We start from the raw sequence: 24,677 nt of genomic DNA, 5'->3' as shown, positions 1-24,677 counted from the left end.
TCAATGTTTTAAATCAAGCCATTGATGCAATTAATGAATTCTTGATATTTTACAAGCGAGTTTCCTTTTAATGATAATTCATTACAAGATAACACTGTTAAAAGTAAAGTTTAGATTTAACAACTGTATAGAGCATCTCTGCTGATGCTGGAACAAAATTCAATTTCCCATTTCACAAGGGGAAACAATATTTTACAATGCTTTGCTATTGGCAGATGTTAGGCACTAAAATAGTACACACCAGAGGTGATACAGTGGCATACCAGATTAAGGTAAGATTTTTCTCCTCCAGTTTCATGAGGAAAATGCAAGTTGGTGTTACCTCTCTTCTTCCCCATGCGACACAACTAACATGCGATTTTGTCAAGAGATGCTGCTTCCCACAGAAAGGGTAACTTGGGGACTGCATGCAGTACCTCATGTCAAGGGAAACATCACCTGGTCACTCACTGAGAATGACAGAATCTGGAATTTCTTCCTCTGAGGTGAAAGTTATAATTTTTATCTAATGGTGGCAAATGCCAGTACTATTTTCAGTGGTTTTGAGTTGTATTTCATTCACAATGGCTTCTGCACATGCACTTAAAATTAATAGATAACACTCAACTCTTTAGCAGGCTTTTCTGTAATAAGCACAGCAGCTAAGCTAGACCTAAGAACACAAGGGGATCTGTGCCAAAAGAAATTAATCAGTTGTACCCTGTTGAAAGTGCACAGACTGCAAAGAGCATTTCCTTCCTTTTTCTGGTAACTTGCTAGAAGTTGTGGGATTTTTCTTTTTGTGTGAAGACCTATTTGAAAATCATATTTCAGTACCAGCCTCAGACCTTCATCAAAAGCTTAAGAACACACAGTATGTCAAAAGGTCTTTTGGATAAAAGGTAAGTCATCAAAGAACTCCACCCCCACAATCATAACTCCTCCTACTATGTCTGAAAATTGGTCTGCAATAGTGTAATCACTATAGGCATTTCTATTTGTAGGCAAAGCAAATAATGTATTCAGCAATAGCAGAGAGTGGCCTGCAGTAATTTTCCTTTGAGGAAGTACCACACATCTTCCATAATATTGTCACTACGCGATTCCTAGGTTCTTTTTGAAAGACAGCGAGATCACCATTAGCAGGAATAGGGAGCTGACTACACCATCAACATGAATAGTATTAGAAAGTAGAAAGATTTCTTCTCTTTGCTTCAAACAGATTCCAGTGCGGGTCATGACCAAACAGCACCTCTGACAGAGTGAAAGTTTCACTTAAAGGGTGACAGAAGGACTGTACGAGCATAGAGCAGAAGAGGAACAAAGCACACTTTGAAAAAGTGTACCTGTTAATAGAGCTGTAAGAATGAATTTCTATCACTCTGCAATTCTGGTAGTAGAATATAAGATACACTATTATATTGCTCTGTTATAGTATTCCAACCTAGAACTATAATAAGTGAATAAGAGAAGCCTCTATTGGGTTGCCCAGCTAAAGAGCCTGTTTCCACACACAGCAAGAGTGAGTGTAACTGGAAGCCTCCTACTTTGCCAAAGATGATATTGCCCTTCCAGCTAGTGATCTCCTGGTCAGGATCACTCTCAGAGCTACAACAGCGTAAGTCTGGGTGCACTGCCCAAACAGAATTTCAGGACATCAATTCAGGATCATTGGTCTGAAACGCTCATCAGCTCAAGAGTTTCGGAACAGTACGTCTGTACTCTACTGATGTCTTATTGACCCAGGAGAAGAGGATAACAGACACAGAACAGCTGCAAGACACACAGTCCTTTACCACAGCAGAATTGAATAAATCAATCTAAAATCAAATCAGACAATCCAAAAGATGGGAAAAGCTGACACTAAAGGCATTCCATTGTATACTATGCGTTTAAATGTACCTTCAAAAAGTAAATTACCTTTAGTTTCTTCGACAGCCAGTTTATCACAGATTTGCTTTTCATAGGTACAAAGATGCTCCAGGGCCTCTTTATACAGTCCTGCTTCCCGGAGGACTTGATTTTGATACAGCAGCAGTTCACTGTACTCATAGTCCACTTTATCAGGTGATGTCTACACAGGGAGGCAAGACACAGAAGAAAGTTCAGCCTTCTAGAATGTATTTGGGATTTAATTCATTTCACTAAGGAAACTGGAGAAACTTTTCACATCACAAAAGCAAGCAATGTGTTATTTTTACATTAAGCAGCAATCCAAACAGAAATGTCAAGTCTTCCTCTTACCTGCTGTGTCTTCCTAAATTCCTCTAAAATTTTTGCTGCCATTTCATAGTCTTCCAGCAGATGGTAAGCAATAGCATAACCAATCCATGATGCTCTCTGTGCAGGTCGGAGCTGAAGCAACTGGTACCTTGTTTCCTGAAAAAAAGTAGCTACTAATTTTCCTGACTTTATTCTGATTCTCTGTAGAATCTATTATGCAATAGAATGTCTTCAGTATTCTAATATTTAAGGAATGTCACCAAAACTTAGTTTTCTTTATGCAGGGGTTTTGAGGTTTTTTTGAGCCAAAAGAAGGAATAAACTTTAAAACACTACAGCGGCCTTGATGGAATTAAAAAACAAACAACAAAAACAAAAAACAAACCAAAACCAAACAATCCCCACAAATTAACACATCATGTCCAATTGAATACTGATTAGCTGGTTTAACTTTGTTGATGGATGACACACTTTTCCTGTCTTACCACTAATGAACAGAATGCAACTCAGGACACTTTGGTTTGAGCTGCAGGAACATTTACTGGCTTCTAAGCATGTTAACATTTAATCCTTAATGCATCACTTGTATGTTCAGTAATTATGCATTTACATGTACATTTATCTAGAGGCCAAAATAACATATTTGCAAATTATTTTTTGACATCTATGCTAAGTTTTGGTTACCTTGTCTCAGCAAGAGAGGAGTAAAATTTCTAAATTACTATTAAGAAAAAAACCCTCTGATTAAGAAATGTCCTATCTTGGACACAAGTTTGCTGTGGCTGATAGTTCCACATGGTTCTGAGAACAAAACTTGTCCTTGGCATGCTAACATGACCCTAATTTGAAAAGGAAGTAATCTACAAAGAGACCAACTAATGTGTTTTAACAACCACAACTTTAAAGGTACAAGGAAAACCTGGAAAGATGAAAACCTGATATAAAATATTATCCAAAGTCCCTCAGGTAAAAATCTCATGGTTTGGTTTGTTTGTTTTTGTCCAGAGAAAAACAATACCTTATTACATCAGCCTGCATCAGCTGAAAACCAGGCAAGTGGCCAGGCATGGAAACGTAATTTAGGAGGAAATAAAGGTTTTTTTCCAATTAATTAATGTTTGAATTAGAAACATTAACGGTAACCATTGTCATCTTTCCCTGGATGGCACAGTAAGAAAACAAACAAGCCTTCTATAGTAATTGTTCTGTTCAATACTAAGTAAGCTGTACATAGACCATGGGCAGTAACTACAACTTAGCCTGAACCACAGCCAACTCTTGGTTACACACACTGAACAGAAGCTGCTACTTTTCAAGAAATAAAGGTATTGGCAAGCTAGACAGCAGCTCACAATTCAAGAATACAAGAGAAAAAAGAAAAAAAATCTAACTACATTGGGAGTAGCATAAAGTTTGTATTCTTCTTTACAGAAGCATCATAGCCGTGACACTGCCACCTTGTAATGGTTGGTTAGCGCGAAACATCTCACACGGCAAATACAGACAACTCATGCAAGGCAGCAAGTAACTGGGTGCTAACAGGCAGAACCTAAGTCACCAAGCTGCATTCCACTTTACGACAAAATAAATAGAAGAAAACAAGACAGTAATCTAAATCTTTTGAGTATTAAATAAAAGAAAGAGGAAGAATATTCAAGAGTTCTGATCCACAGCCTTATAGCTCACAGGAAGTGTAAGAAAGTATTTGGACTCAGAGGAAGTAGCTGTCACTAATACTCAGGCTGGCTGGGAAGCAAATGGGATGTTTCATGCAGCACACTACTTGCTTTGTATTGTTGGCCACTGCTGAGAGAAAACTGGTGGCCGTTGATTTAAAGGAGGAGGGATAGATGGTAAAAAGTTATTAAAAAAAGATAATCTCCTTTGCCTGAATAAGTTGTCTTCTGACCACATTGCCTTTTACCTGCAGGAATCCTTCCAAGAAAATAACAAAAAGACTGGGGATTACTTACAGCTGGATTATGCACCATTAAAAAAATTGAGCAAACAATTCTGCACCAAGCTGAAAAAGAATCATTTAATATGCTATCAAATCTGTATACCTTATAGAAATTGCTCAGTGGCACATCTGCTTTTACTTTCATAAAGCACTGAGCAGTACATGGTTCTAACACTCTAGATCTAAATCTGTATTTTTTTGAAGTGTCATGAAACAATTCGCCCCCTTTGCTGCAATTCCCTAGAAGCTGGTAATAAATGCAGTATACATACTTACCCTGTAACCTTCAAGATCCCTCATTTGAATCTGTAGCAGAGAAAGATCTCTCAAGATTTGAAGATTGTCTTTGTCCCATTTCAGTGCATTTCTGTAGCATTTGATAGCTTCGTCATACTTCTTGTCTGACCTCTGAAGAAGGCCATAGACATGCCAACCTGGAACACCCTGTTAAGGATTCTACTGAATCTGAGCAGGGAGAAAACAGATCCAACATGGCAGTAACAGAACAGTTGGCAAAAAGCTCTTAAGCTGTTTTATAAACAGACAATAATGTTATTACAAACATTACAATTCTTTTCCTAGCAGTACAAAGATGCTGCTTGCAAGCCTAACATCCAAATCTGTTTAACAGTTCCATGTACAGGGTGCATATAATGTGCTGTAAACTGTACTTTTTTGCATACTGGGGGAGGAAATCAAGTAATAGCAACTCTCAAAAGACTATCAGGCTTACTTAAGTGCATTTTTGAGGTAGGACATCTGTTAGACAACTGAAATGCTTGTACTTCCTGCATTCTCAGTGTATGACAAATTTTTATCAATGTAATGGTGACTACTAATGTTTTCAAAGCAAATCACATGCTGAAATGCTCAGTTCAGCCCACCAAAAGTTGTAGCTCATTGATTGAAAAAAAATACATATACAATGCAAGTCAGAATAATATTTGAGCTGTGACCACAAGGATAGCTGCAAAGCATCTGTCCTTCAGGTAGCTTAAAATATTCTTATGTATTGGAAATAAAATTTAAAATTCTGAACTTCCAGTTTGAAGCCTAATGGTACTAGCTTTTGCTGCAACTCTACAAATCCAGTAGTTGTAGAAATGAACCTTTTCCATTCATAAGCAAAAGTCTTATTTCAAAAAGGATACAGACATGACTCTTCAAGTCATTCCTTAGGCCTCTACGCACAAGTTCATAAGCTTCCTCTTTCTTTCCTAGACAGTTTAATGTCAGTCCTTTCATTGCCAAAGTTTCTAAAAATAAATAAATAAATAAACAAAGAAGTACGTGTTATTAATTTTCTTAAGTTTTTAAGCTTAATATAGCAACTCTAAATATAGTATAAATGCAAATTTAGGCTCAGTTATCAACATCAAGATTTGGCTTTCTTTTTTTCACATAGAAAAATACTGGCAGATTATTCACTTAAGCGTATCATACATGACAATAAACTTTATGCATAACCTTCACCACAAAGCAAAACTGTGTTTTATTTTAAAGGCACTAAAAAGCGTCTGCTCTACAAATATTTTAGAGAGGGATTTTTTTTACTGTGAAAGAGCATCATAACACTCAAATACTTATTCACAACACTTTGAGACTTCGACACATCGGTTCATGTCAAACTAGTTGGAAACGAAAAAAATTCTCTCTTACTACTCTCATCTCAGTAGTAAGAGCTGACCTGAAAATACAGCAAGGGATAAAGAGCTTTTTCTTCTTTTACAATAAGATTATTCCTTCAGACATATCATGCTGAACAATATTTTATCTTTTCCTTTTTGACTTGCACTTCTACAGGAGTGAATTAACAATTTCACCTGAAAAGTAATTTAAGGAATACATACTTGTATTAAGAAACTTGCACCATGCTATAATGAATATTAGAATTGCAGCATAAAGAATGGCAAGCTATGACTACTGGTAAACCAGTCTTTAAAATTATAAATCTTACCAACAAGAAATGCTTAGCACGGTGCAGATTTCTGGACGCTCTCGTGACTTTCTGTTAAGAAAATCTGCTTTAAGGGTAAATGTTTAACAATAAAGTGCTATAAATATTTATAAAAGCTACAAATTACTACTCTGTCCTAAAGTATAGGGAAAAAAGAGAACACATGCCATTTGAAAACTTACCTCCATGTTCTGCAAACTTTGGGTTAGAAAGGATCTGTTTACAGAACTTCAGCCCATTTCTATACTGTTTATGTTCGTAACACCTCTGTTGAAGAAGAACAGAGTACATTTATTCAAAAATTTTAGAGAAAGTATTTCTGCACCACTGAAGTTAAGCATCAGTGCAAGTAGGGCTTTTAGGGTATGTACTAGTATTTTAATGAGCCCTGTTTTATAAGATTCCTGTGATTAAAAATTCTCTCCATCACCGGAAAAAATACTGTATGCTAGTCAGAACATAAATTTATAACTGAAGACACATCATCATACAGCAATGTGTCAGATAAGATACCACAGGAAGCATAAATGCCTACAGAGATTCAACCTGCCTTTAACATAAAAGCAAACCTTATGTCACAACGTATTTTAGTAAGCGTTCAACTCAATTTGGCTCACAATTACCTTTCACAGAAAGGCCATGAAACAATCTCCAACAACCATACAGGCAGGAAAGACAAGGAAATCATTGGAACTTGGCTTAAACCATCTCCGAAAGCAACCTCTTGTCATCAATTAGAGCAGCACATCTATCTCATATACATACACACTTTCAAAATGTGTAGATATTAACATTATCTTGGAAATTAAACATTCCTCTATGGCTTTATTAAATCCAACTCTTAACAGTTTGCTTGTGTATGAGTTTCATTTCATTGTGCAAGGTGACTGCAATGCAAAGTGGCATACAGCATGAACTTCTAAAACCAGTTTTAGTCTTTTACTTCTGTCAATCCACTCTCAATGCTAATCTTCAAACAGAAGCCAAAGGAGGAAGAAGTAATGTTGTAAACACCAATTCATACACTTTAGGTCACTTAAGCAAATGCTAAGAATTTATTCGGTTTCATTTTACTGTAATACCAATGCCCTGACTTGAGTACAAGAGCAAAGAAAAACACATTGCTTGAGCGCAAACCCAAATCCTACAGAAACTCAATAGTAATTCATATCAAGATCTCACTGACTCTACCTGACCAGTTCTGGTGGCAGGACAGCTGACAGGAGTGTAAAGCTGGCTAATAGCCAACAGTTTTCAAGTACTTCTAAAGAAGCTGTTGTTCATGATTCCACCTTCCCTCACACTGCTCTTAATTACCCTAAGCAAGAGCATTCGTAAGCATGTATTACACCATTTGTCCTCTAGGCGCTCCCACAAAAAAAAAAAGAGTTAGGCGAGGCAGATCCAAGAGGTCTTCACATCAAGCAGAAAGTTCTAAAAATAAAAACTTTTAAAACGTTACATGAATGTTATGGAAATACTTAAAAAAAATGGTGTTTCTACCTCAACTTCTCAGCTTTACATTGCTTTTGCACCATGAAAGGTGCTATTTAGTGTCCAGTTTTCTCTTCCAAGCAAAGGTGTAAAAAACGGGTATATCGCTAAGTGGATGTATTATTCTCTAGGTACCAAGGTCTTACAGCTGAAATATCAAGGTTGAAGATCAAGAGGCATCACAGACCAAGGATCTTCCTCCCCTTATGCTGTCACCTCCATTTGGAGAAAAGGAATCATGGGAAGGAAAGAGGAGAAGGAAGATGCTCAGAGAACATCCAAAGCAAGAAGGGCTCAAAGAGGAATGTACCAACAGAAGAATCATAAAATCGCTTAGGTTGGAAGGGACCTTTCAAAGATCATCTAGTCCAATGCCCCTGCCATGGGCAGGGACACCTTTCACTACATCACGTTGCTCAAAGCCCTATCTGACCTCCACTTCTAAAAGATCCTCTATCCCCAAGGACAAGGAAAGGTTAGCAGGGGAACGCCCTAGCAAAGGAAGATTAAGGGTTAGGTAAGAGGAAATCTGTATGGAGATATATATGTATATTTCTTTTAAAAAAAAAAAAAATTACATGGTTATTATTTACACCTTTTAGTCATGACCTGCTTTCAAGTGGCTGGCTGAATCACTTTAATGAGCCACTGGTCAGAGCTGACAAGAGCTTACAGATGACAACGCAATAGCATCAAGCCTTTTTTTTTTTCTTAATTGAAATCATCAGTCATAAAAGTTACCGCCTTGGTCTCCTCCCTGAAAGTAGAACCACCATTTGCTCCCACCTAGGTAGGTATGAAAGCAGCAAAACCTGTCACAAAAGTGGTGCAGCCACAGGAACTTAAGAACATGTCTCCAGCATAACTAAGGCACTAAGACACTGTCACCAGCTGAACTTCAGGGTTTTGCAATTTGCCTTTAAGTACAGCTGCTCAGATGCTGGCTATGAACATGAAAACTTATCTCTAAACAGTTCCATTTTACACATGCTAACAACCACTCCTTCACCTTGAAGTTTAAGGAAAGTCAGCCAAGATGGCATAAATACTAGAGACAAGAAACATTTGCAGATCAATTTTTCTGAGTAGTAAAGTACCTTGCACCCTTAGTTCTGTATAAGAAATGTTGTAACAAATTCTCCCTTTAGGGTGCAGGGAGGAAAAACTTAGGAGTTTATATCCACCTAAGTCTACAGAAAGGTTCACATCAACACAGAGAACACTGAGTAGGGCAAATAAATTATCAAGAACTGATCATGTACTTTTATCACCTGAAAAACTGAATGAAGAACTAGCCACAGCTGCATATTTACCCCAGGGAAGTATCATAGGTCTCCATTTTCAAGTGTTTCTATATCAAGACAAGGTTGAGCGATTTCCTATATAGAATTTCTCCAAATGTTCACATTAATAGTTCGAGCCTATTTCAATCTGTTAGTGGAAACATTTCAAATTGTGTCATTTTGTGAGTTTCCTATGCTATGTATGTATTATATGTACACATTTTATGTTTTGAGCAGTGAAAGGAAGGGAAAAAAATGAAATCAAGGTCATGTTTTGTCCTTTGGAAAAGAGGAGATTGTTTAATTAAACTGGGTCCAACAGCATCACTCTGAGATTCCACTGTTTGAAGCCATGCATATACTTACCTACTTCTTCAAAGAGGTTACAAGCTAACAAGCTTAAATAAAAGTGTGAATGAGAGAGAAGGAAGTCAGGAATGCAGCATATGCCACCATAGACGGTACAAACCTTGGTGAACCTGTGGCTTCACGGAACAGAAACATGAAAGAAAAATCTTTTAGGAAAAAGGAGACAGTAAATATTGAAAAAGGGAAATAATGAACAAAAAGAATAACAAAAGGGAAAACAAGAATGAGTAATACACAGCCTGGGAGAGAAAATCCTTAAGGGAGTCAGTAGTTCATGTGTAAGACAAGGAAAAACAACCAGTAATACAATTAAAAATAATAATTAAAAAAAAAAAAAATCACAGAAGCAGGAACAAGAACATCTCAAGTGATCTTAAGACATAAAGATACAGGCATGTGGGAAGCAGAAATGGCCTTCATTTGGGTAATTTGTTTTGTCCCAGATGAATAGCTTGTAGTAGTCATGCCCAGGGCTCTGACCCTTACTTTGGGACAGCTGTTGTCCAGCAGTGAGATATTTCTGTTACACAGACCGCTCAAAGACTATGGTTGCCTCCTCTAAGCTGAACTCCTGCACATACACACTTCCAAAGCCAGCAGTCACAGCCTGCTTGTGCAGACAGACAAGCGCTGTGACTTGTGACAGCATGCAATGAGAAAACATAAAAGCTAAACTTCTGAAAAGTAACATTAAGGCTAATGCTTTAAAAGAAAAGAATTGTACTCTCCATCAGCACTGAATCTCTTATTACACATTTGCTGCCCTTCAAAACTTTTCCTTTAATAAGTTACCATATGTTTAAAAATACCTAACAAGCTTTTCTACACATGCTGTGGCCAGAATTAGAGCCTACTCCAACCACACCAAGAATCTTTTTATATCCTTTAACTAATTTTCTATATTTATAGAAAGGAAGTACCACCCGCTTCAATACAATTCTACAAAGAATTAATAAAATGAGGCAGAGTATGATTCCTTCAAAATCATGCAAGACCACAGCAACTAGGAGAGAACTTGCATTCACACCTCTCTCCCACCACTAAGTATTTGTTCAGTGGATTTGAATGTATGGCAACTACCACAGACTGACTGAAATTATAAGCAGCAGAGTTAGCCCATATTCTCTAGAATCTGAGTCTGAGGTGGAAGGAGGGCTTGTGCTCTGGTGCTTGGATCCCTCAACTGGATTAGGGCATCTGTGCACAATCTGTCTTCGGTCAGCAGGTGCCTTACACATACACACGCTCAGCAGGCCAAGTGTGAATGAACTCCTCCGCATTTCTTCCTTGATGCCTGCCATGAAGAAAGGTGAAAAGACTTTGCTATTTACAGCTTACCTACATGTAGACAGCTAACTCCTAAACGGAGTTTGTTCCCCCCTTGCCCCAGTTTTCCAGTTTTGAATCTTTACTCTCTAGTGCATCTACTTTCCAAAGCTTGTTATCAAACCTAGCGCTGGCGAACACGACTGACTTGGATTCTTAAGCAACTACTCCGGTTACCCACAAGGTTAGGTACAAGGGCCATGCTACTGATTATAGTTGCACTCCTAAGGGCTGCTGACAATAGCACAGAGATTACTTTTATCCAAACTTAATTCAACATTGTTTTCTTTATGCACTGTATGAACTTTTTCGCAATCGCTTTTCAGAAATTTTACAACTGTAAGTTTGAAATGTACAGAACTAGGCTCCCTGTTTGCTACCTGTAAGCAGGCAGCACATTTTGCCTTTGACACCTTCCTTCCCTCTCAAATAGGCATTTTAATGGTTAAGCACATGTTTCCAGCTAAGGATAATACTCAAGTATAGCATTTTGACATGCAGCTACGTATCTCAGCATGAAATACACAGCACATGGCAGACCAGATCCTGCCATTACACATGAAATATTTTGCACATATTCACTTCCACAAGTGCAAATCGTCTCTACCACAAAGCAGTCTTCATGTCCTGCAAGCATTCAATAACTAAATAATATCCATACCAACATACATTTGCTAATTGTAAGACATTTTATAATCACTACGCTGCAGATTTAAGTGTCTTCTATGTTCAGTAACATCAATAGTTAACAACAGCACTAACTCAGCATAATGCCAGGAGTTACCACAGGTCTTGCTAGAAGCTTCACAGCACAGAGAATCTACACTGTCAACAGGTATGACTCAACCTGAGCAAAGAATCACCTAGAACAAAACACAGAAAGCAGAAAACCGTCTTACCAGCAGGGGCACTAGAGAAGATGTGTATGTCCAGCCTAGCTGATTCAAGAGTGTTTTAAAACCACTTTGCAATAGTTGAAAAAAAGAGTCTTGGAACAGTCCACCTAGGCCGGATTTTGCAGCTGATTAAACAGGTGAGAATACGACCCAGAAGCAACTCATGAGCAAGCTGGAGATAGGCATAGGAGAACAACATAAAAAAGAAGCTGCTTTTTCTTTTCTTACCTGGAAGTGTGCAAAATTAGGATTTTCCTCAAGAATAAGCACCAAAGCAAAGAAGGTACCATTTGCTCCCCAAGCACACAAGCAGGAGCACTAGGGTGTCATTGACTGCTGTATTTTTATTCTTACTTGGACCAGTACAGCTGGTTATAAGAAAGAGTGCAGTGAGAGTAAAAAAAAATATAGCAGACCCAGGTATAGGATCACATTCCCAATCACTATGCCCTTTGAACTGGAACAGTAATAAAACAATAGTGTGAAATTTCTATTAAAAGGACAGAATTTTGCAAAAAATAGTCTGAAGAACTTTTAGCTGTTTTCTCTTCTAAGAAGACTTCCCAGGTCACACTTAATTCCAACTTATCCAATTTTTAAAATTCCAATATCTGCAAGTTAACTGAATTAAAACTACTGCAAATTTGAGTATTAAAAAAAAAAACCCCACCAAAAAAAACCCCACAGGAAATCACACTGATGGTGACTCTGTTAAAGCAAACATCCTAATTCAGTCAGTTATGATGTACTAGCCAAAGAATACAATTTTCTTCACTGAATAAGAACCAAAATTGGATTCAGCCCCAAGAGACAATGGAAATGCAAGCTTAACTCCTCATCACTAGTCCACTGTATTCAACTTCTCTTCAGACAACAGCCTGTGAATGTCATATTGCAGACTATTCCCCATCATATACAAGAGTTACCAAGCAGGACAACTGATCTACACGTGGGTACGGGTAAATTTTTAATTGCATCTGAAAGTTCCCAGAAGAAAATATGATGGAGAACGCACTGCCCTGCCAGAACACGTACACTTGTGCATCACATAGCGATGTTGGCAGCTGCAATGCCGTGAGACCTTTGGCAGCAGAAAGTCATAGCATACTTGGCCTTGGTATTAGCTAAAGCGTGCACTTACAATGCATGACATACATGTCTGCCACTCAGATGCTATCTATTTCTTCCCCGCACAGTTCAGATGCAGCGACTTAAAAGACAGTAAGTCCAGGCACTGCGCAGCTCAAGGCTGTTTTCCAGCACAGTTACTCTCTCTATAGCTAGACTAGAACAGGTCAAGTCACTAAGGTGCAATAAGTCAAGCTAAATGTAGTAAAGACGATTCGGAAAGCTGGAAGCATTAGGAGCAACTACTCACCATGAATTAGTGGGTCTTTCGAGCACTAACCATATCAAACAGCTCAACAGCCCTAGGCAAGTGCTTCCACCACACTGATTCAGTTTCATGACAAATACAAGATGTATAAACCCAAGGACTGAAAAAAAGACACGCGAACCTTACAGATACGCTAACACTGAAAAACTCTGGGGCAAACTTACATATTTTTTGCTGTCAAATCAAAACAAATCATACTGTTCCCCTGCTCCGCAGTGTTAATGATCAGAACTATTCTGTATAAGAAACAGCTTCAGCAACAACCTAATTTAAGGGACTGAGTAATCCTCTACCCACACATCTTGCCTTACTTTGTGGAAGTGATCGATACCTTCATAACTAGCACTGCTTGGTAGAATATAATCAGACAAACAGAACAAGTTCAACATGAAATTACTTAGGAAGAAGAAATATGTGTACCTTTTCATTTAACACTGAGGCAGGAAAAACATCTATGCTATGTCTATGTTTTTGAATTGGTCTCATTCCTGTATTTGACAAAATCCAGCAGGAAACAGCTGCTGACAGTTACAGCTCTTGTAGAAGTAAAACTAGGAATCTTCACTCACTGAAGCAAGATTCTTGCTGAAAAATCCATCATTCAACATCAGTTCTGCTGGCCACTACTTGCCCACTTTAATCTCTCCTTCTTGGGGAGAATTACCATGAAATTGGGCCATATAATAGCTAAGATCAGCTGACTTCTGTCCCTTGCCCCAGAACCCCTATGTTCAGGCTTCACCATTTAGTGTGAAACTGACTGTACTTCCCAGTATGGATCGAATCGACTTTTTGATAATCGACTTAATGATAACCTGAAACAACTAAGCAAATAAATTAAAATTCCAAGACCTGGCATGGAAAGGGCTAAAGGAGCCCATACAATAGGTTCTTCTGGACTTACATGGACATTTCAACTCAGCTGTATCTCACAACATAGCCCAATACATGTGATAAGGCTACTGACATTTTCTACCCATGTATTACGGGCAGAGCACTCTTAGCTCTGAGGTATGCAAGATGATGTCTTGTAGCACTGAGCCATTACGAAATAGTTAAATGTGGTTAGTAAGATAAGAAAGGTTGTTCTTCAACATTGCAAGGTTTGCTAACTCAGTCGTGTGGTATCATAGAAGCAAAGAGAAATCCTTGTAACAAATCTCGCTGACCTCAGTCTTAAGGGTGGCAATGAATAATTGTTTTCGCTAAATCCCTTATCAGCAAAATCAGAAAAGATGTAACTCCTTATCACCAGTCTTGCTGCATTGACACAGTGCTGCTGTGGACAAAAGAGTTAAACTTGAGGTGCCCAGAAGGTAAAAATCAGCAAAAACTCATTAAAAGCACCTGTGAAAAACAGGAATAAACACAACTTGACCAAATTCTAACCAAAATAAAGGGCAATACCATATAAGCTGGATCAAGTCCACTGCCCGAAATAAGATTAGTTTTAGGTAATTACAAAAACCACTTTGGGTTCAGCTAAGAGTATCTATAGCCACAACAATATAAGACTGGCTATGATCCTACAACCATGAAGAAATCAGGATGTGTTTCTATTAATAAGTATTTTATTTTCATAACTGAAACAGGTAAGGAACAAAATTACGCTGCTCTTCAGAAATTTACAGCAAGGAACCCTGCCTCTACAATTTCTGACAGTTCCAGTGACAACAAAGGGCCTAATTTGGTGAACACGGGCTTTAGCAACAGCAGTATTACTCAACTGATACCTTAATGGTATCCTAGAGTCTCAAACAGTAATTAATTTATCAAGTTAGAGAAATATTTCTGAAAAACAAGAAGAGTGACTTGGCTTAAAGCTGCAGGTCTGTTCTTCAGCTCCAATGTTTCAATGAAGACATAATGTTTCCTACTACTTCTGACAAGGCCAAGTGGTTTTTCCTTTGTCAAGAGATACTCAAGTGACTGACATCTCAACAGCCAAGATATTGGAAAAGCCTTGCTAGCAATTCCATGTTTCAGATGAGATAGTATATGGTAATACTCCAGTGGTGAGCATACTGATTACCATACAGTCATGCCAATGCAATGACGACTGCAAACAAAATGTGCTAATTTATTTAGTTACTGATAAAAGTGAAATTCTGGAAATTGGTCTTTAATCTCGAATCAAGATGACTTAAGAGGAGATTTCCAAGTCTGCCACCTCAGCAACCTTAAAGTCAGCACCTGAACTTCTATGAGACAGAACATTCTTTTTAAAGGATGGGTGCTGGTGAAAGTATTAGTGAAGGAGAAGCACAGGTCTGTCTAGTTTGAAAGTGGAGGGACAGGGAGCAGATTCTGGAATGATGACAGAGGAAGATGGCCCAGCAGGACGGACTTGACATATTTACAACAGAGCCAATGAAGAGATGCTGTTCAACAGGCTTTTTTTATCATTAGGAAGTTCCTATGTCTTCTAGTAGAAAACTTGTCGAAGTCAACATGGAAAAGAAGACCAGCTCAAATATGAACAACCCCAAAGCACAGCAGTGTTACCATAGAAATTATCAACTCAAGGTGAAATTCAAGCCCCCCTTCTCTTGCAGCAAACACTGTAGTTATTTTAATGCCCCAGTGGAGGACACAGGTTCTGGCCATGCCTCATCAAGCCTGCCTAGCACATAGGTAACTGATACACAGATGAAAGATGCATGTCTCTCCAGACATCATGAACACCTTATACAATCATCAGCCCTGAACAAACTGAGAAACTCTTGATCTGCATACAATGTGGTATACACAAGCCCAGACCAGCATGGCATCTTGTTTCTTCAGTATGCTATGTGTACAGCACGTACTAGAGGCATAAATCAGTAAACCTACTCAAACCAGGCCTGAACATACTTAGTTCCTCATTTGAGCTGTTTGTTTGCAACCTAAAATACAACATTTCACTTCTTAAATAACTGGACTTTATTTTCCCTGCTCAAACTAAGCCTCCTAGCTATGGTCAGAAGCATTTTCACTATCTTGCTCTGCCCGAACATTGTGACTCAAAGAACTGTATCCTCTGCTGCTTAAAGGAGCTCAAAGAGTTTTCCACATAACATATGGCATCTTTAATAGCTTTGTTTTAATAGTTCTTCAATACATTTTCAATATATTTAACTTCTACATCCAATCAAAAGTTAACTGGATATGGTCTTTGGGATACATGAAATAAACTGAACATATGTGATGACTTGTATCTGACCAGATACAGTGGCTGAATAATCTGGCAAAGTGCCAGAAACATTTATCAGGTGTATTTAAATAAATTAAGACAGTCAATCCTGCTTCCTAGAAATACTACTTTATCTTTGCTAGTAAGAGAGGAGGAAGGGGGGAAAAAAAAAAAAAAAAAAAAGAAAGTAAAAAGCTTTTTCCATTATTTCACAGTACATCTGCCTTCTGGGTACCAAAAAGTCAATTTCCCTCCTTTGACTCCCATGTTTGCTATTCTGTCTTTGCCTGAATTCTTGAGTAATTTCTGGGCTGCTCAGAGATTGTGTGTGTTCAAAAGAATGACACAGGCTCAATTTGTTTAAAATGCTCAAGTGGATCAAAAACGAAGAGGGGAAAAATGTAGAGATTTACATTCTAAATTTCTCAGAACCTCTGAGCAGAAGAAGAGGAATATCTACCTGCAGGCTTACAGTAAACAGTTAAAATTGTAAGAGTGACATAAGCTAGAAACTTCCTTTTTCATGGAAGTGCAAGTTTAAGCGGAACAGCGATCCATAGTCCTGTAGGTGTTTTTTTTCCCTTTGTACTACAGGAACACCAAACTGTGCAATGCATTTCAAATGGAAAAATGTTTCTATTAAAACCCCCACATACCTGTAAAGTGACTGGTCTAGTCAGTGTGTTGCGACACGCAAAGGCAAAGTGCACACACTCCTGAACTCAGAATTTGTTAGTTAAGTGGAAGTGCTGGTTTACAAGCAAATCCATACACAAATGAAATTTACTGATCGTGTAAGATGTTTACTACAAAACAAACAAAAAACCAAACTCTGAAAGCTAACGATTGCCTTTTGCTACGGAAAGGTAAATTCCACTTCCGGCTGCGCAACATAGTGTAGTTTTTGCAAGAACATAACACTTAGCATTTGTGCTACAGGCATACTTCTTAAAAATGGCAAAGCAATGAGGCCTCTCTGGAGCTTAAAACACACAAAAAATCAGTTTGTGGTTTTTGTTCTTTTTTTTTTTTTTTTTCATTTTATCCTTCACTTCCAAAAATACAAGGCTGTTACCTACTTAACTCCTGTTTTACTACCTCCTTGAAAATGAAAACGTGAATGATTTTACATTTATGTAAACAGTCTGTGGACCGCTGAAGGGTAACACATCCTTTCAATGCCACTTGGGCTGTTTCCCAAAGCTTCTGCTGAAAAAAACTCTCACCCAGGCACGCTCAAGAGAACAACTCGCCAGCCCAGCAGGGGCTTGGAGGTCCCCTCGGGGAGCCATCTGCCCCAGCAGACTCCATCTCCTCTCCTTCAGCCACCCATGGGCCAGAGGAAGAGGCAGCAAAAGATAACAGAGGGTTACAGTCCACTGAAAAGAAGGTGTAGACCGAGGAGAGGCTGTAGGGAGAGTGAGATGGAGTGAAGGCACAGAAGAGTAGAGTAGGGAAGTGAAGTTTCTTTGGACTTGCATTGATAAACGGGACTTCCGAAAAGGTGTCTCACTAATCCACATCAAACATGTAATCAAAACGTCAGAGAGAAGGGTCATTATCCATAACAAGGCAGACAAGTAGTTCATTAGCCAAATTCTGAGTGTGATGAAAACCGACTTCAAGCCTTTTCTATTCATCATGGGTTACAAGGACACCTAATCACAGGGTAGTCTTGATACCAGGCTACATGCCACAGGCTCATCCCTGCAAGGTACAGGAAAACATCAAAATGCTGGAGTAGCTTCTAGCTTACCCAGTACCTGAAACTCTTGTATATTTATTAAAGTTTTTCGGTTAAAAAGAGAACAGAATTAAAATTGCTTCAATCTATAGAAATCTGCCAGGACTGGAGCACTCCTTTCTCTTTTCTGACCTGAACCAAATTGCAGAGCTTTATCTAACTCATGAGCTGAGCCAGCATTTTCAGCAAAGAAACTCTTATTCTTCCCTTGTTTCCACCCTCCACACAAATACTCAGACAGCCACGCACCAAGCCCAGCAAAAAGAACACCAAACCAGTCAGGTTTAAACACAGACAGCCTCCTTGATTCAGTCTGTCTTGTAACCACACAAGTCATCCTCAATGCACAGATAGGTGAGCCAGCCAGAAGGCTACTGCTTTCCTAGCTCATAACACGTCAAAAATTACACACCAAGTCCATACCAACTTCTAAGCAGGACTAAATATTTCGAAGTAGAAATAAGCTTTAGAGTTCATTTTAACTACTTTTTAGCCCTAACTGAAGCTGCATGTCTCAGAATGAGATACCTGTACCTCTCTAGTTCTACAGATTTATGTTATTTTCACAAAATATTTTGAAAAAAGAAGTGACAGAAGATTACACACATCCCCCCACATAAGTGCTAGAAGTTTACAGAGCCGTAAGAGTGGCATTACTCCAAGGGGACTACAGGACTCATCTTACTTCTGATCTCTGAAAGGATCAAAAATAGTAATCTAAGCCTCTTTGAAATGAGATTTCTAGACAAAGTTAACTTCTTTATGAGAAAACAATATGGTGCTTGACATACATAACAAAATCTTCTAAATAAATCCACTGAAGCTGCTAATGTAATTCTGTCATTTTCAGTTCAACCCAGGTCCTTAGAAACACAAGGTTCCTGCATCCTGGCTGAAACAAGTTTCTTCAGTCTAACTGAACTGTGCGCACTGTTGTGGTATTTGGACTGCACACTATCTTTGCCTCACTCTAAAAACCAAGCTTATTGCCTAAGCTCCACTGCAGTTTCTTTTTACCCTTATGCCAGTTGCCATCCAGAAAAATCAATTGTTGAACTTTCACGAGAGCAAGCGGCAAGTTAAACTTTGGGAAGACTTCAAAACCTTCACCCTTCTCCACTTCCTCCTTTGAAAGCCATCTTCCCCACCGACCAGCACATCTGGTTATTGTCTAAGGCAAAAATCTGAGATTAAAAAAAAAAAAAAAGGAAAGGCGGAGGGCTCAGCAGAGCGGCTGCTGACGGCAAACCCACGAATGAAACGGCCACGGCGGGGTTTCCACGGAGCCAGCGGAGCGCTGGTGGGCTCCCGGGGGCTCTCACCGCCCCGGCGGAGGCCGCGGGGACACGCGGCTGTCCCTGCGCTCCTCCGCCCCGCGGGCCCCGCGCCCGGGCGGGACAGGCGCGCTGACAGGCGCCCCTCGGCCCGCCCGCCCCGGCAGGAAGCTGCCGGTGGCCGGGGCGCCGCAAGGGCCGGGACAGTGGCGCCGGACCCGCGGGGCGGCACCGGGGCTCCGCTCCCCGCCAGCGTGGGGGAGCGAGCCGGGGCAGGGGCCGCCGCGTCCCCCCCGCGGCCCAGCCGGGCCTCCCGGCCCGTCACTCACCAGGATGCGCTTGAAGAGCGCGTTCTCCTTGGGCGGCAGGCTCACCGACGGCATCCTCCCCGCCGCTGGCTCCGCTGCCGCCGAGGGGCTTCGGGGGGAGGAGGTGGGCGGGCGAGTTGCGTCCCGTCCCCGCTACTCGGTCGCCGCTGCCGGGAGCCTCCCCGCCGGAACCTGGCCGCTACCGCCGCTGCCGCCTCGCCTTCCCACCCCCTCGCCTCTCCCTCAAACCGTCGCGCTCTAGCCGGCCGCGGGCCCGGCTCCTCCCGGCCGCCGTTTGCGCGCCGGGCTGCCCACGCCGCGCCGAGCCCCGGGCGGCGGCTCACGTGGTAAATGAGCAGGCCGGAGAGAGGCGCCGCCAAAATGGCCACCGCGGAGGGCTTCCCCAGCCGGGTCACGGCGGCCCGCGCGCATGCGCCGCGACCCCGCGCCGCCGCTGCGGCCGGCCCCGCCCGCGCCCCCCGCCAGGTGTGCCGGGCCGGGATGGGCGCCCCGCCCCGGGAAGGAAACCCCGCGGGCCCCTGCCCTAGTGCTTGTGCTTCAGGCGCAGTCGCTGCGCGGCGCCGAGGGGCGCGGTGTGCGCTCGGGGAAGGGGCGGGCGTCGCTCTGGCCGCGGCCTCAGCGCCGGCCCGGCCTCGCAGAGCCGGTTCCGCGGGCGGAGAGGCGGCACCGCCCCGTCAGCAAAGGCGGTTTAAGGGCGGGGAGCGCGGGGAGTTGCGCAGCACACGCCCGGCCCGCCAGGCTTCGTGCAGGGCAGCGCGGCCGCGCGGCGCCCCGGGGACGGGACGGGACGGGACGGGACGGGACGGGACGGGGCGGGCGGGGCAGGATGCGCTGGGACCGGGCGCGGCGGGAGGGAGGCGGGGCAGCACCGCCCGCCCGGCAGGGGGCGGCCGTTAGTGCGGCCCGTCCCTTCGCCTCCCCTGTGGGCGGGGCGGAGCCGGCAAGATGGCGGCGGCGGCCTTGAGGTCGGCGAAGGGGTTGCGGTTGGTGGCGGGAGCGTCGAGCCTCAGTGAGTGGAAGCAGAGTGGGGTCTGGCTCGCTATGACTCGGGGCGGTGTGGAGCCCACTTTGCTTTAGGCGAACAGGACGTTGTTGTCCTTCCGTGTGCATTCGGGGACCGCGGCAGCGCCCCGGGGCCCCGCCGCTGACCGCAGTGCGGTGGGAGCTCGGCTGCTTGCGGGAGGGCCGGTGCCGTCCACGGTAGCTGGAGCGCTCCTCGCTTCGCGGCAGGAATTTAAACAAGCTGCCGTGCCGATGTTCCTATTCTTGTTTTTCTTTAATCCAAACGTACTAAGCTGCTGCCGCTTCCAGGCTGGGGGAGGCCCCGCTTCTCCTGGCCTCGGCTGTGGGGCCGGCCCTCCGCAGGTGCCCTCGCTGCGGCGGGTGTGGGAGCCTAGGGGTGGGCCTAGGGGTGGGAGCTTTCTGCAGGGGGTGGGAAAAGGCGATGGAAGCAAAGTACAGTGGCTTGTGGGGTTTGTGGCCTGAGGAAAGGGGAAGAGGCGCTGCCTTGATCTGCTGGGAGCGCCCCATCCCCGCTCTTTTCCTTCGGGTCAGGAAGCCCGTGCTGCAGTGTGTCTATAGCTGGGCGAGCTGTAGCACCGTTATGGACACCGTTCATGCATGATAATTGGGTTTCTCTGTGGTGGTTTGTTTTTTCTCGTGATTGTATGGGTGCCAGTGACTTACTTGGTTGTCTCAACCTGGAAAACGTTAACGTGTTTGTAATCTGCCTTTTTAGCTTTTACTCGTTCTGCGTTTGTTGCAAGAAAACCTAACTATGCCCAACCAAACTGGTTTGGAGTTGGCTTGGCTTTTAGCACCAGTGCTGCCTTGTGGGCTCTTGTAAGTGTTTTCATTTGATTTCTTTTAAACTTAGCTATTCCCAAACTGTAGTAATCTGAAGGTAATGACAACAACCTACTTATTTAATTGGGGTAATGGATGGTCATAGCAGGTGTCAAGATTGAAGTATGATATGTTGATTAGTTATGCTTTCCCAAATCTATGTTGTGCTTTTCTTTATAGAAATGAAGAACTTATTAATCTTTGCTGCAAACTTCAAACCAGCCACCACAGAAGAATTAATTCTTCAAGCCTGTTGGCTTAAGGCTTTAGCATTATTTTCCCCAATAGATCTTAAAACATACAAACAAAACCCTAGGGATGTGCTTAAGTAATGTTGTATTTATCAGACTATTACTCCATTCTCTTCTCATTTTTCAGCAGTAGTAGATTGATTAAGACCACTTTTTCCTGAGCAAAATGCATTGTAAGACATTCCTTGTTTCAGAGAACTTACAGTCTTGATGAAGCACGCAGGGTGTAGTAGCTCTCACTAAGAAATGTGCAGGATAAGCAGCACTCTGATGGTGACAACACTTTTCAGGGTGGGGTGGATTTGCTTTGGGGTTTTCCCCATTTTTGAGGTGATGGTCGATTGGTTAACAGTAGGAACCTTCCCTCCCCCAGCTGGCCAGCTGAAAATATTGGAGAAAGATGTGGAAAAAATGCCTCAGTGGACAATTGATAATTTACAGATAACTTACTTTGTATTGCCCCAATTAAATGTTAGTTTTCATTCTGATAATAGTAATTCTGTATTCTGTAGAAGTCTTTTTATTCCCCGATTCCAGCTGTGCTTTGGATAGCCATTTAATGTATACTGCTATTTTATAGCTTTTCAAGCAGCATAATGAGGACGTAATGGAATATGAAAGAAGAAAAAAAGAGAGACAACATAAGTGTACAGAATGTTCATAGTAAGTATGCACATATAGGTGCTTTTGACTCAGCTAAACACAAACTCTGCACATCTTTGACTTCTGTTAGCAATCAAGATATTGAACTCACTCCTTTTCTTCCCTTGTTATTTTCCTTAACACTTTACATCCTGGCTTTTGCTATTTTTCTAACACATTCCCAGTTTTAAAATAATAAGGTGGCTGGTTTGTATTTTCATATATTTGTTTGTGTGCATTTTCATTCCCAGATTTTTGTCTTGAAGGTGAAAACTTTTGGAAAATAACACATCTCTTATAGTGTCTGTAGTAAGTTTAGGTTGCAAAGAGGATACCTTACGAGTGCTTTAGTGGCAAGGAGATCAGGGTCAGTAAAAATAGCATGCTTTTTTTGCCTCTTTTTTTATTTTAACAGGTCTACAGTAGGAAACATTTTTCTCAGTTTTACTTGTATATTACACATAAGAATGGTACAAAGTCAATGACCATAGACTTGCATTATAGTGGAAACCATATACAGTCGTTGTCCTTTTCAGTGCAAAAAAACATAACTGTGTTTCTGCCAACTAAAAATTCTATTGGAGATTATGGCCTCAGGGCAATTAATATGCCACATTAAAGAATCTCTTAAACTAGGTATAGAGAAACGTGTCGCACTGTGTTGTTTTGTGTTTTCCCCAAATATTCCTGTCCAGCTAAAAATACAGTATGTTGTGAGATATTTCTAACAATATTCATTGTATCTGATTTCCTTGTCACTAAGCTTTCTTTTTTCTTCTTCCTTAGGTTGACAGTATGCTCAGTAAGAAGCAACGTCATCACCAGTTGTCCTGCAAATAATTGAGCACAGCAGAAGTACAGTCTCTAAATACTTATATGTTCATACATTTCATGTGCAGAATTATGAAATAAATTATAAAGTCTGGGAGAAACTTATGAAGACTGTTCTTGCCATTTATATTTCATTCAACTAGTCTTGAAATTGTTTTAAGGTAGCACTTCTATTTTGTTGCTTATCAGTGTTACTTTCAAAACTCATTCTTACTCAGGAAGGTATATTACAAAATTAGACATCACTTCAGAGTAAGTTCAGCAAATATTCCAGAAGTTAAGTGTACTGTTGTTCTGCCATCGTTTTCATTGCTGGATTTACAAAATAAATAAGAATGGAATTTATCGGCAACCTAATAAAACTGTAATATCTGTAAATGCCAAAAATGTGTATTTGCTACTTTATGCATCAGAGGAGGCTTTCAGCTCAGTCTTGACCAGACAGACTTTCAAAGCTTGACCTAGTGACTTAAAGAGCTGCCATAATTTCAGTTGCGCATCTGTTTGCAAGCTTGGTCTAGATCTATTGTTCTTCAGTCTTTTGTGATCTGGTGTCCTGGTTTTGTTAAAAACAAGACCAGTTTCTCTTTTAGTCAATTTTCCTTCCAGCTAAGTTATTCTAAGTAACTGCACTTTCTTGAAGTGAAACATTAAATGTCACAAGCTGTGGCCCATTACTGGCCCTCCTGGTAGTCAGGGAAAGAACTGGAGTTGGAAATAATTGGAGTGGAAAGATGGGTGGACAGAACAGGTGACTGAAATTGACCGAGTATTCCATCCCATACACATCATACATCCTATAAAAGTGAGAGATCAGGAAGGTCTCGCTCTCTTCGACCATGGCCGGCATCTGAAGAGCACCCTGCCTGTCGTCCCTGTGGTCTGAGGCCTGGTTCCAGACCCTGCATCCCTGAATCCAGTTCCGGTTTGCTGCAGAGTCCAGCCCAGGACTTCCAGGAGCGCTGGGCTGCCCTGGGAAATTCGAGAGTGGTTTCATATATTTTGTATTATTTTCTCTATTTATTAGTAGCGTTAGTAAAACATTTTAAACTTTTCCAATATGAAAGTCTCTCTCCCTTTTCCTCCTATTACCTTTCCTTAGTGGGGAGGGTGGGGGGGTTAACAGAGAGCATCTGCCATGGTTTATTGTTGCCCTGCAGTAAACAATGATATCTCGATTGATTTTTTTTTTATTTATTTTTAATTCCTAGAGCAGAAATGAAGTTTTCTCAGAGCCAAAACAAAAATTAGATGTGGCCAGCCTTTAAATTCTGTGTGGGTTTTTTTCCTTGCTGAGAAGTTTGCTTTGCTTTTACTACTCCATGCAAAGTTGAAATATATTCTGTATTTTCAGAAAGTGAGGATGAAAGTTCAATCTGCAGTCTTGGAGACAGCTTGTTAGTCTGCCCCTTCATAAATGGCTATTACATTGGTTCTCTCAGGAACAGCTTCTCTTCTGTCTTGCAGCTCTTTGAGACTTGTCATACATGGAGCTGTATCCTGCTGTTCCCCAAGGAGCTGCTCCTTTAAATTGCAATAGTCGGCAGCTTGAGGCATAGTGATGGTTTTTGTGGTTTTTCTCCAGGGCTGTAGAGGGGGAGTGTGTGCCCTTACCCAGGGCTCGTGTGTGTCATGGAGGAGAGGCTGGCTTTCCCAGTCTGCATTTTTGGCATTGCTCCCTGTCTGAGAGGTGTCCACAACTTCTG

The 24,677-nt window shown here is 41.4% G+C and overlaps 2 protein-coding genes across 4 annotated transcripts in view; one reads left to right on the top strand and one right to left on the bottom strand.

Moving 5' to 3' along the window:
* Positions 1 to 20,170, bottom strand: part of NAA15 (N-alpha-acetyltransferase 15, NatA auxiliary subunit) — a 40,782-nt gene extending 20,612 nt beyond the window's left edge. Inside the window, exons 1-6 of one of the 2 annotated variants that reach the window (XM_082050903.1) lie at positions 19,403 to 20,170; positions 6,302 to 6,386; positions 5,314 to 5,418; positions 4,439 to 4,596; positions 2,224 to 2,358; positions 1,900 to 2,053 (exon numbers count right to left, since the gene is read on the bottom strand). In XM_082050903.1, the coding sequence (XP_081907029.1) occupies positions 1,900 to 2,053; positions 2,224 to 2,358; positions 4,439 to 4,596; positions 5,314 to 5,418; positions 6,302 to 6,386; positions 19,403 to 19,456 (691 nt within the window). In that variant the 5' untranslated portion in view covers positions 19,457 to 20,170. The remainder of the gene's footprint in view (positions 1 to 1,899; positions 2,054 to 2,223; positions 2,359 to 4,438; positions 4,597 to 5,313; positions 5,419 to 6,301; positions 6,387 to 19,402) is intronic. The other variant, XM_082050904.1, reaches the window with a different exon arrangement.
* Positions 20,171 to 20,271: 101 nt separating this feature from the next.
* On the top strand, positions 20,272 to 23,076 carry NDUFC1 (NADH:ubiquinone oxidoreductase subunit C1; the record flags this gene model as incomplete). 2 transcript variants are annotated; one of them, XM_082050157.1, is made up of 4 exons in its annotated part: positions 20,272 to 20,411; positions 21,141 to 21,244; positions 22,079 to 22,161; positions 22,927 to 23,076. In XM_082050157.1, coding segments are annotated over exons 1-4 (252 nt in total). In that variant the 5' UTR covers positions 20,272 to 20,347. The 2 variants fall into 2 exon arrangements, with proteins under 2 accessions (XP_081906283.1, XP_081906284.1); XM_082050158.1 differs by lacking the exon at positions 22,927 to 23,076 and having other exon boundaries at positions 22,079 to 22,162.
* Positions 23,077 to 24,677: the final 1,601 nt, after the last annotated feature.

The sequence above is a fragment of the Streptopelia decaocto genome, assembly GCF_964273445.1.
Source record: "Streptopelia decaocto genome assembly, chromosome: 4".
Lineage (NCBI taxonomy): Eukaryota > Metazoa > Chordata > Aves > Columbiformes > Columbidae > Streptopelia > Streptopelia decaocto.
The sequence above is the reverse complement of the archived record's forward strand: the minus strand, read 5'-3'. Positions and strand labels throughout refer to the sequence as shown.